The 12,219-nt window shown below is 48.5% G+C and overlaps 1 protein-coding gene across 1 annotated transcript in view; it reads right to left on the bottom strand.

Moving 5' to 3' along the window:
- Positions 1–3,339: 3,339 nt before the first annotated feature.
- znf804b (zinc finger protein 804B) overlaps positions 3,340–12,219 on the bottom strand; it is a 26,694-nt gene continuing 17,814 nt past the window's right edge. Inside the window, exons 4-5 of the mRNA XM_029838439.1 lie at positions 9,521–9,651; positions 3,340–8,901 (exon numbers count right to left, since the gene is read on the bottom strand). Of these exons, the coding sequence (XP_029694299.1) occupies positions 5,064–8,901; positions 9,521–9,651 (3,969 nt within the window). The 3' untranslated portion in view covers positions 3,340–5,063. The remainder of the gene's footprint in view (positions 8,902–9,520; positions 9,652–12,219) is intronic.

Here is a 12,219-nt window from a genome sequence, read left to right on the forward strand (position 1 = left end):
CACAATCAAAATGACTCGTCACGATGCTCGGCTTAAACTTCAGCGTCATCTTTGGCGTGTCTGCGCGCCTACAGGCAGTAGGTTGCCGCCATGTCATCAGCAGCTTACGTAACAGCACTCAGTCGTACTCACTAGTGGATACCGAAGGTGTGTACACACACAAAATCAATCATTACCGCAACGAAAGCTTAATGCATTCGGCGTGGTAATTTGCAGGCCTATTTCTTTTTTTTATACCTTTTTTCCAAACTATTTGTGGAGACCCCAGCAGCATGTGTTCTGTCTCTAGGCAATCCAGCCCATAATTAGTATTGGTGAGCATGTGTGCGCCTGTATGTGTTTTTTTTAATAATCGACTGTAATGAGATGAGCAGAGAGGAGAATAATCCTGGATTAACAGCTTAAAATGCATGTGTTGCCATAACAAAATCCTGATTGGAATTTATTAATCACCGAAATAAATACACACGCGCATTCGCCGCTCGCGCGTACACACTTCATCATGGCGGCCGCTCAATGTCCACGGGCCCAACAGGAGGGTCGCACAAGCTTTACGTGCTGTTTATCCTCCGTCGGTGCGCGTGCGAAACTTTGTCTTAATTAGAGAGTTAAGCGGGGCGCTCCTCTGAAGGGATTAAGGGAGAAATTCTCTGAATCTGGAGACTTAAGGCTGAAACCAGTTAAACGGAAACAGGAGGAGGAGGCTTGAGAGGCTGCTCCGCCGTCTACATGCGCATTTCCATGTTCATTTTCTGTTAATCGTTCACTTCAAGTCCTGCTCCAAACCTTCCCAAACCACTTCTGTCATGTTTTTAGCAATGGCTGGCGTCTGACAGTCAAGCGTTGTTCTTTACTTTTTATGAACAATCTATAATATTAAGTGACAGATTCAGACAAGGAGCGTCAAATGAGAGGACATGCACGATTCCTCTGACAGGCAGCAGCTGCCGAGTTCCTGCTTTCGGATTACCCAAACTGAATTGGCCACATAGACAGACCGTTATCTGACCCAGAGGTATTCCAGATCGCCGCTGCGAGATGCCGTGAATCACCTGACCTTTATCCTCGGCAGCGAGGCCATTCCTGTATAGGATGGATTTAAAGGATACAGCACGTCTGACCTGTGACAAAAGCCCTGCGGCTGATGGATTGATGCAAAGTGTAAACGCGGTTCTGCGAGGCTTAATCTAATTGTTTAAACGTGATATGTTTGTATTAACGTAGTCGCATTGGAAAAATGTGTTTTTCCTTAAATTGATGGAACAAAAGGTTAGAGTCCATTTTAGAGTTCAGCGGATTATGGGACACTGCGAAAAGTAGTTTCATTATTCATCTCTGATTTTAGTCAGTAAAGCTATTTTAGACTGTCCTGTCATTGTACGTGGATTAAGTGTGTTCATGCGTCCCTGCCTGCACAGACTGTTGTGTTTTGTGTGTCTGTGTGTGTTTGCATATGTAATAATCTTTGGTGGGAGCATCTGTCTCTCAGAGATAACATATCCAGGGAATTCGCCATGCTGTCTTACAACGGCGCATCGCGTCTCACTGTTGCAGCCTCCTAAATTATACCCCATTACACCTCTGTGTTTATGTATGTGCAGGGAGAGTGAGGGATGCACTGGCAGTGTCATGTCCTTGGGCGACTGTGCCAAGTTTAAGAGTATCACGGAGCCCACTTCCTCCTCCTTAAGCTCTAAATCCATCGCGAAACAGAGTTCTTTCCACATAATAAGCTGTGCAAACAACCCTCTCCTCTAAAAAAAAAGTGAGCTGAGATGGTGAATAGAGTAGAGAATGAAAATAAGAAAGGTAATTTTGTGCAACAAACAGTCTGCCACAGTCTGAAGCCACCTCTGTGAATATCCTGTAAAAACAACAACAGAGCGGTTTTATTGAACTTTCAGGGGATTCGAACGCTTAAAATGTTAATAAATTCGACAGGAGGAGACACCAAGTGATCACTGACGACTGAGATCTATGATTTATTCTTTGGCCCCATGTTCTGCTCAGTCCTCTTTTACAGTATGTAGAAGTCACTTTATGGCCTTAAACTAATCGAGCCAGGAAGAAGATCATGTTTTTATGGCCGAAACCTCCAGCTGGTCCTGGCGGTATTCGGACACTCCCCTGTCTCGAATGGTTCAAACTCAATACCTTGCGTTAATTGCTATTCCTGAAATCTACGTTGAAGCCAGCCTGTGTCACACACACATGCACACACACAACTGCTTTCAATGAATGCCTCCTTTGTGATGTTGGAGAACTTGGCAGTGTAATTCTGCAAAGCCTGCCGCGCCGCTGCTGTACTACGAGCCTCAAACATTTGAAATGTAGGCTGAATAGGGAAAATTTGAGGACAAAATTGTAATGGTGCCTTTTCTTCACAGCGGCAGAAACAGCCGAGGGAGCTGAACGCAGCCCCGATGACCTGGTTGAATCAAAGAGGAGTGTGGCAGGCGAGACCACAAAGAGACGGGGAGGAAAAAAGGGAGCCGGCGAGAGACTGGAAGTGTCTCATTTGTGCAGCATTACAATTTGGGTCGATGGATCGCTTCAGTATCCTCGAGGGGCTCTTTTATTATTCCCCTCCTCAGTGAAATCTATACTTACAATCTAAAAATCAAACGTGGTGCCAATCGGCGCCGAGCTCCCTGTGACCGCTGATGGATTTGACTGAGTGCCAGCTTTAGTTTTTATACCTCATTAATTCACAGGGGCGATTGACTGAGGAAATAGCTTCTTCTGTGTCATAAATCAACTCCGTGACACACAAGCGTGCGTGCAGACACCACACAGACACACACACCACAGGGGACGTCACCCCAGCAGGTGGGGCACGTGATTTCATCAGTCTCTGACAGGAAATTCAGCCATAATGTGATTGCTGATTTTCACGCCACCCCAGTGCGCAATTCCGAAATCACCCAGATGGTGAAATTGGCTCCTCCTCCTGTTTCGCCCTCAAAGTTCTGCAACTTGCACCGAGCCTTTTGTTTCTCGCTGTTCTCAGGTTTTTCCTCCCCTCGCTCTCTCCTCCTGCTGCGTGATTATTTAAGGTGAAATGGAGTTAAAAATGGAGAGGAAAAAACATCACATGGTTCTAAAAAATACTCAATCGGTAACGGAGGGGTTCCACGGTGAAGCAGATCATGCAGTATCTAAATTAAACTCTGGGATGAGAACGAAACAGGCGGGAGTGAGTGAGTGTGTGTGTGCGTGCGTGCATGTTGGAGAGGTATAGAGATAGAGCGGTTTGATGCCGTAACAGCTGCTAATTATTGCTGCTCTATATTTCACACAGTCTTTTTGATCTCATGTCCTGTGGAGCAAGATAAGGATTTTCTCTTTCTCTCTCTCCCTCACACAGACACAGACACACACCCACACACACACACACAGACATACACATGCTCAGGGGTCAGAAGTAGGAGAAAGAGAAATTGTGCTCTAATTACCAATGACCTATCTTTCTGCAGTACCTCAGGACTGGATGTGTATGTTTTGTGACTTGTTTTTATGTCTCTCTCTCTCTCTCTCTCTCACACACACACACACACACACACACACATGCTGGGTTGTGATATCAGAGGGCAATCGACATACAAAGACCATCTGGATGTCACTCTGTTCTCTTCTGTGCTCTGTCCCTGAGTGCTGGCCGATCAACCGTTTGGCAAGCAGGTTTTATAGCGATCACCAGGCCTCCGTGCATAGCAACAGTTTCCAACCACCCCTGACCTTTGATCAAAGGAAGGCTTAGAAATTCTGCTGTGAAAAAAAAGAAAAGAAAATCTTCTCTTTCAACAGAAATAAAAAAGAGCCTTTGAAAACCACGGTGTGCACTTGAGACTTAGTTGTCTCATTTGTGATTTTAGCCAAAAAGGGAAATAATATATTATACATAAGAGCATCAGCTGTGGGGAATGATGTGTTCTGCGCTGGTCTGTTGCTTTAGGAGCTGCCTAAAGCTCCTGCAGTGTCATGCAGAGGTTGAGGGGTGTTGTTCATTATTAATGGCAGCTAACGCTGTCCTCACATTCTCCTCCACCACGGCCGAAGTGGGGCTCCTACCTCCTCCACTGTCATCCTCTTTAACAAGAAACACATAAGTGAAAGGGTAAACAGCACTTAAAATGAACAAAGGTAGGAAAGCAGTGTGATCTTCACAAAGACTCGACCAAACCGCCACTTAAATGCCTTAAAGGATTGGTAAAGAACACTGGTTGATTGTTTTTGCCCTTTATGTTGCAATGTGTACACAAGATCAACAGCTGTCAAACAGGATGAGAAAAAAAGCATTGCAGCACATATATTTATATTTGGTTTTAATGTACACGTGAGTTCAAGTAATTACATTTACCAGCAACTGATTTGTCAAATGTGGTGGGAAAATGCCATAGTGGTAAAGTTTTTGTATTGTAGTTTGAATGTGGAATAAATAAACACTGCACTTCCAGCCAAGGTTAAGTTGACATTTTATTCTCTTCATTTTTTAAGAATTTATTATAGTCATTCCGTCTTAGAATCTACGAACAAAAGTCTTGTGTCGTTTGTCAGATATTGAAATTGTTTTCCATTGTGTGTGTGTGTGTGTGCGCGCGTGTGTGTGCGTGCAAACTCTCTAACATTATTTATTGTTTGCTGAAAGTCACAATCTAGAAGATAACCTGCATGAGATGGAGATATGGAGGGGAAGGCGCTCTCTCTCCAGCCCCCTTTGTCCCTGCTCTCAGGGATACTTCAAAAGCAGCCGGTCAGGAGGATGACAAAAGCTCAGCTTGTCTTTGACGCACAAGTGCACAGCTCGCTTTATTCCCAGCCTGAATGTGGAACGATGGAAAAGGCAAAGGATCAAAGTCTGTTTTCTCCCTTTCTGCTCCAATACAGAGGCTAGTACTGGGAAAAAAAAATGTGTGTGCGCGCGTGTGACAGCATATGCAAGGAAGGACCGAGCCTCATAAATGCTTCACATCTCTATATTTGAAATCACAGGCGTTCCTCCAGCCCAGAGTCTCTGTCACCAGTGAATGATGCCAGGATAGATTAGCAAACATGGCAGCCAGTTACAGCGCCTTCTGCTGAAACCTCACGGGCCACGCTCTGTCCATGAAAGGCTGCAGCGTGAGCGGCTGCAGGGCCACCGCGGAGAGCGGGCCGACTGGGGTCAGGTGAAATGCCGGGGACTGCGGGAGGAGCGGGACGGGGCTGTGGGACAGCAGGATGGAGGGAAACAGCGAGGAGATGGAGAAAGGGGACAGGGGGAGGGGGAGCGGGAGGGAGGGGTGGAGAGGGTGCGGTGGGCGAGGGAGCCGAGCCGGGTGGGGGTGGATGGGGGCGGAGGGCGACGGGGTGGAGGTGGAGGGTGAGGGAGCGGGCACGGAGACGGCTGCGTGTTGGAGAAGGACGTGAGGGAGGCTGCGTAGAGAGGCAGAGGGCGGGAGAGGAGGGAGGCCGGGGTGTCGGAGAGCCAGCGGGTCAGGGAAGTTCTCATGCGGGGGGACATGCGGCAGGGCGGGGGTGGCCTGGAGGTCGTGCCGTGGCTGTGTCTGCACGCTGTCTCCTGAGCGGATTGGCGGCTGTGGAGGATTGTGCAAAGTCCCAGGTGTGTAATGTTCTAAAGTCCCATGGTTCCCTGCTGTCTGCGCTCTGTGCGTGTAGGTGGTCGGTGTCTGTGTGGCCGCACCGTCTCGCATCTGTTCCAGGACTTTCTGCATGTGTTCTCTCGCCTGCTCTTGCAGGAGGCGATATTTGTCCATCTCCTCAGGAGTAAAGCTGATTGGAGGAGCCGTCTGTCCGACGGCCTGTTTGTCACCAGTCCTAATCTCTGACAGGCGGCGACTTGGCACGCTCCTGGAGTTTGACTCAGTCGGACTGTTGGTGACTTCTTCGGCGTCCCTTCCCACGCCCAGACCTTCGGCTCCGTTCTCCCTCTCCTTCTGCTGACTCTTCCACAGAAGCGCTTTTCTCCTCTCAGCCTTTTTCTGAATTGCAGGTAATTTCCCTATAAGAGGAAGCAGCGACATTCTTGATGATTTCTGTGACCTCGATTTATCGGGCGACAGTCCTGGAGTTCCATGCGCACCGGTTGTCATTACTGGTGTAAGGGCTTCCTGCGGAACTTCACACTGGGTTTCGTGTTCTTTCAGTTGGGGAAGGGTTTGATCACAATAAGGTGTGTGTAGTTCTGGGACAGGGGGCGTATTATAGGATCTGTGGGGGGAAGTCTCTGAGCTGTTGGTAATTCCAGATGAAACAAGACTTTTTTGTTCCTTGCGGCCTTTGAACGAGAGTCCTCGAGTTCCAGATGTTTGTGTGCAGGGACTAACTGCCGCCCCTGAGCAGGTGCTGCTCCGGCTCCAATCCCAGCTCAGCTCAGAGACACCAGTGCTGCTGCAGGGGCTACAGGAGCCGGGGCTGCAGCCTCTCCTGGCCCGTGTCTTGATCACGCACTGCGGGCTGGACGTCTGTCTACTCGTCCACCAGTCGGCACTGAACAAGTGCTTTGGTCTTAAATGGACAGTCCTTGCACATTTCCCCACTGAGTCTGGGCTGCCTCTGCTGTCTGCTTGTGTCCTGGAGCCTGACACAGATCTGAGTGTCCTCCCATCTTCCCCACTGTCATTGCTACTCCACGTCCAGCGGTCCACACTGCACCTGTCCCAGTCTGCATCATCTGTACTGATCTGTCTGCTTCCTCTGCTCCACCTGCTGGGACTGGGGCTGAACCTTGTCATCTGATCCCACTCCTCTGTTTTGTTTCTGGACCTCAGCCCTCGAGGACAGCTGCCTCTCATCCAATCCCACTGTTCTGTGTCTGCATTCAGACCCCTGTCTCTGCTACCTGAGGGCCCTCTCCTTTTCCGGCCCCTCTCCGTCTCCTCCCACACTTCCCGATGCCTCAGACTCCTTCGCTTACACTGAATGAACAACCCGTCCCTGTGGAGGACTTTTCTCTTCCTCGGCGGGCTGCAACCACAGCTGTTGTCAGGGTAACAGCAGTCAATGAAACTCCTGGGGTTGCTATGGTGACCTCCTTCCCAAAAAAGCTCTGAGTTACATCCTGATGAGAAGGAGTGTAACGAGATGTGAGACCGCCAGGGAACGGTTGCAGCATGTCTGTCTGGCCTTCCCTCCCTCGTGGTTCTTGTGTCTGCCGTGGGTCCGCTGAGCTGGGAGGAGGCTCTGCGGTGTTCTCCCTGCTCTCTCTCTGCCTCGGACTGGGACTCGCTGCTGTTGCTCCTGTGAGGCCTTCTCTTTCTGACAGAGACAGATATGGGTTCGCCCTCCCATTTCCCCAGGAGACAGCTGGTCACTGTGCTCTTGACCTTTCTCCTGTTCTTCATCTTCCCCCAGCTCTCTGCAGATTCCCCCACCCCCCAGCCGCCCGTAGACACTGTAGAGACAACGCTCCGCACTCTGCGCCTCGCAGACTGGCTCTTATTGGAAGCGTTTTCCTTCTTGCTCTTCTTCTTTCTCAGCTTTTTCTTCTTCACGCTAGCTTTCCCATTTCTGTGTGACGCTCTTGAGACACCCACGCACGGCTGTGGAATGACGGTGGGCTCACACCTACTCTCGCACCTGGACGGGCTGCAGATCGCCGGTACACCGGTCTGGGTGACAGAGTCCGATTTTGGTCTAATTGTTGTGATGGGTCTCTCACTGATCTCTGTCACACCTGTTAATTGCCCTCCCTGAAGATTCTGGGAGTTTGAACTTGAGCTGTCACAATGAGAACAGTCAACTGGATGGGAGGAGGCCCTTAAAGAGCTCTCAATGATTGTTGTGCTTCTTCTTTTGTCTAGTGCAGTTTCTGGTGGTGAAAGGGTTTTGTTTAGGCACAGGTGTTCTGTCTCTCTGTCCAGATGTTCCTTTGTCTCTTCGAATTTTTCCTTCCTACTTGATGGCAGGTCTTCTCTGTTATTTTGTTCCAAAAGTGTATGAATGTCTGGTGTTAGAATGATTGGATTTGAGTCTGAGAGAGGAGATAACTGGTGTTGTTCCAGCTGCTGGACACTGTGTGTGAGTCCTTCTGATGGTTGGGGGCTCAACGAAAGAGGGTTATGACTGTAACTGATGCACGGCTGAGTCGTGGTGAACTTTAGCAAACTGGAAGGCCATCTCAGACAGGTAGATCCATCTTTTCCTAACACACACATGTCCTGACTTTCCTCCCCTGCCCTTTCTGATTCCTGCTCTTTCTCTGCCTCCTTATCTGTGTGTTTAGCGTTGATGCCTGGTGCCGTGTTCCATACGGTATCCTGGGATTGTGATTGCCTCAATAGGGAACTGGTGTTGGAATTATGTGACTGTGAAGAATTTTCCCCCATTTCTCCGTTTTCAATTACCCCTTTTTCTCTGGACGTCTCACTCGGGATGGGCACGGCTTCGCCTGATCCAGAGTGGGACCTGAACTTCCCTCCATCCTCGTCTTTTCTCCCCTCCAATTCTGCAATCTCCCTGCAAATATCTTCCATTATTCCCTTTATCCTCTCTTTCATTTGCTTCCTCTTCTCCCTCTCTTCTTCTTCGAGGTCTGAGAAGAGAGGGGCTGAAGGCTCAAGCCTGGGCCCCCGACGCGAGAAGCAGAAAGACACCCCGAGTCTGCCTCCCACTCTACCCCGGCCAGGGAGAGGAGGCTGGGGGTAGAAGCTCAGACAAGACTCGGGTGCAGTTAAAGAGGCATCTAATTTGGAGGCAGGATGTGTGGGTAGTGTTGACTCTGTGATGGGCGGTCTTTGGGATGTGTTTCCAGGGGGAACTGTTTTTAGACATGGTGGGATTTTGCCAGCATGGTTTGGGTCTCCAGGTTTGTCCTCAGGGCTAAGGTCTCTTTGCTCCGTGTCTGTATCCTGTTGGCGTCTCAAAGCTCTAGCAGAGCACTGAAGAGTCCTCCGTGGAACGCTACAACAGATAACAATAGACTCACTTTAATTTACCTGGAATTCCTACAGAATTCATAAACACAGCTAATCGTGCTCAGTGAAATTATGCCGTTTGAGGCAATAATCTTTATTGAGCAATGGTTGGATGTAGCCAAACATGTTCCTGCACAAAGAAAGATAGCAGTGATGTGACACTGGGGGTCATAATAATGCTGCTCAGCTACCTCTGTTTGATTAAATTAAACACACATAAACACGCTTAATTGCAGCGGGAGTAGATGCAATCAAACTGTTACCATGCTCCATCTTGATTACTTAGTGCTGTTGTTCCTCTGGGAATTTTAAGCATTCCACTTTCTAAACTCATCTCATTGAAAAGGAAAAAGCTTTTTCACTGCTGCTGAATTTCGTCACGACCCCCCACCTCCACATCCTACCCGCCTAGTGTCAGCTCATATGTGTCCGTGTGTTATATTTACTTCACCTGTAGCCTATCTAGGACAACCAAGCGCACGCACAACTGCGGATGCATCCATCACATCTAAGATATGTTGACTGGATGTGATGCACTCTAACCCCTCTGGACTCCTGCCCTGGTCTCCTTACACACAGGTGCACAGTTTTCCACACACACACACCTCTGAATATCCTGTTGCAGCTGTGCAAGCTGGTGCAGGCGTCTGAGAGCTTTCTCCTGTTTGCGCTGGTCCTTCCACGATTTGGAGGCCACGTTGCGAGCAAACTCCCTGTGTTTGAGTTCCTTCAGCCTCTGTGGGAAATAGAAGGGATGGAAATGCAGGGGAGGACAAGAAGAGGAAATGAGAGAGACGTGAAATTACAAAAAGGGAGATGAGAGATGGGGCTTAGTTTTAGGAAGCTGTTTGTAGGCAGCTGTCTTAGAAACCCACACACATATCAGTTGGCAGCAGTTGCAGATGGCCCGCTTCAAAGCTCGCGGCCAATCAGCTCCATTCAGCCTGGAAAAAAGTGTCTTTTCAACAGCACGCAGCTTGAGACAAAAACACAAGCCGAGTGGTGAATAGCAGATTACAGGCAGAGCTGAGATCGTCGAGGCAAATCATTTTCTGCAATCACAGTGAAGGTCCCAACAGCTAAGTTCTGAGACACGCCTCTGTCGTCATAGCTCAGCTAACTTGCAACTTGTGTGAATTCTCGCCCACGTAAAATAGAAGCAGAACACTCATTTCACTGGTGACCACATTGTGTTGCTCTTCACCACTTCACAATGGCTGTTTGAGGGTGAAAACTGGGTTTTAAGCTCAAGCTTAGGCCCGAGTTCAGGTTAAGCTGAGGGTCAGTTGTGATGTTAGAGGTAGGGTTTAGGCTCGGGAAAATGTCAATATCAATAACGGGGTTAGGGTTTCTGTGTGTTTGCGTGGGTGCGAGTGTGTGTGCCAGATTTGCATGTGTGTTTTTGTGAAAACTGTGTCTATAGCCATAGGTATGCCAGTCCTCTCCGGGAAACAATGATTCATGCTTCTCTCCCTGGTTTCCTTTTTTGATACACTTTAATCCCATCTTTTATCCATGCTCAGCAGGTGTGTGTACGTGCGTGCGAGATGTCCACGTATGTGTGCTTGTGCGTCTCTGAGGGCTTCGGGGGATGGACTGCATATATATAGGTAGCTGCAGTATTATCCCTCCTCTCTCCTCTTTCATTCTCTCCCACGTTCCATTATTTTGCCCACTGTGCAAATCGGGGCTCATAAAAGTGTTTTCAGTTTATCTTATATATTTTCGGACCTATCCTGCAATTTAAAATGCTGCAGGATCACATCGCTTCTACTTTTCAAATGTGCTATGCCATTATCCACCTGGGCTGTAACATATCACACGCAGGCAGACACCAGATCAGCCCCTCAGACATCAGATTTATTTATACGTTCACTCACGTTCACGCCGAGATCTAATGCTGGAGCTGACAGTCGTCAGGTTAATCTCCGCTGAGCTTACACAATCGGGTGTCTTTTTACATTATCGCTCGGCGTTTAACATCCCGCTGTCAGCCCACTGGAGACCATGTAAGTGTGTGCCAAACGGGGAAGCGCGCACGAGGATCTGCACGACATACATGTCTCAGCGCTCTGCCTTGTGTTGCCTGTGTGGAGGGACTGACAACCGGAGCATTGACATTAGATTTAAAGGGCAAATAAACTCAAGCCAATGCCAAAGTGTAGGACAAACACGTGTTTTTGTTTTTGCTGGTGGAGGGGTATGTGCATGTGTAGCGCGCTGTGCATTAAGAAGATTTCAGACTTGAAGGCCTATGACGAATAATCATCTGCACAGACGTGCATACATCAGAAACTGTCTTCTGACGCCGCACGCTGAGCTGCGTGTCAGTCAAAGATGGATTCCTCCTTTTCCCTGCTGCATCTGCGCTGCTCTCTCTTTAAAAACAGGTCTGACTGCAGGCAAACCTGTCGCTATATTTAGCAAACGGAGGTTTACAGAACAAAGAAAGTAGCTCTGTTTCCCCGTTTGAAAAAAAACAAAAACCTCGCTTTTGTATTCAATAGGTGACATCATTGCCCCAACTGTGGGTCCTGCTGCTCAACCTGCCAATCTAACGTGCGCTGTGAAGCCCAATCCCTCCGTCAAAGCCTTGATCAATACCCAGTTAGACATGTTAAGGAGGGCGTAAACAGAGGCCACTATGCTATATTATTCCCATTCAAAAAGGCTGCCAGACCCATCATTGTTGTAGGCTAAAATGTCACGCTAATGACTCGACTTTGCTGTTATTTAAAACTTTGAAAGTGGCCTTGAAAAAAGGGAAATAAATAAAACTGTGGCATACGCGCATTTGTCCCTGAATCAATGACAAGGAGAGGAGACAGCAAACACAATCAGCTTTCGTTCTAAAGCCAATACTCCTGCAGGGCGGCTCTTTCTGCCGGAATTTTTATCTGCTGTCTGTAGAGTGGCAAAGTAGGCAGCCGTGCTTGCAGTGTACGTGTAGTAGCGCGTGTGTGTGTTTGTCTTCATACTATGCCGGTGGCTCCTGTCAGCTCAGTGCCTCATGCAGCTCATTTCATGTGCCCGCTGCTGGATAAAACCGAGCATTAATGTAAGTCTGGACTTGCCTCAATTCATTTTCAAAGTACAATGACGGTGGATGACGAGTCTCATTTAATGTGTGTTTCATGTTGCTCACTGTGGGCGTACGGAGGTGGAGGCAGCTCGGTTCAGAGACCCTTTATATCGGAGGACAAATGTGCACCCACTTAAGTGCTTGTCTGTGTGTTAATATTTGAGTGGATTCTTCGCCATGACAACGGAGAGGGTTTGATCGCTATATGTCTGCCTGCCTGCC

The sequence above is a fragment of the Takifugu rubripes genome, chromosome 7 (genome assembly GCF_901000725.2).
Source record: "Takifugu rubripes chromosome 7, fTakRub1.2, whole genome shotgun sequence".
Taxonomy (NCBI): Eukaryota; Metazoa; Chordata; class Actinopteri; order Tetraodontiformes; family Tetraodontidae; genus Takifugu; species Takifugu rubripes.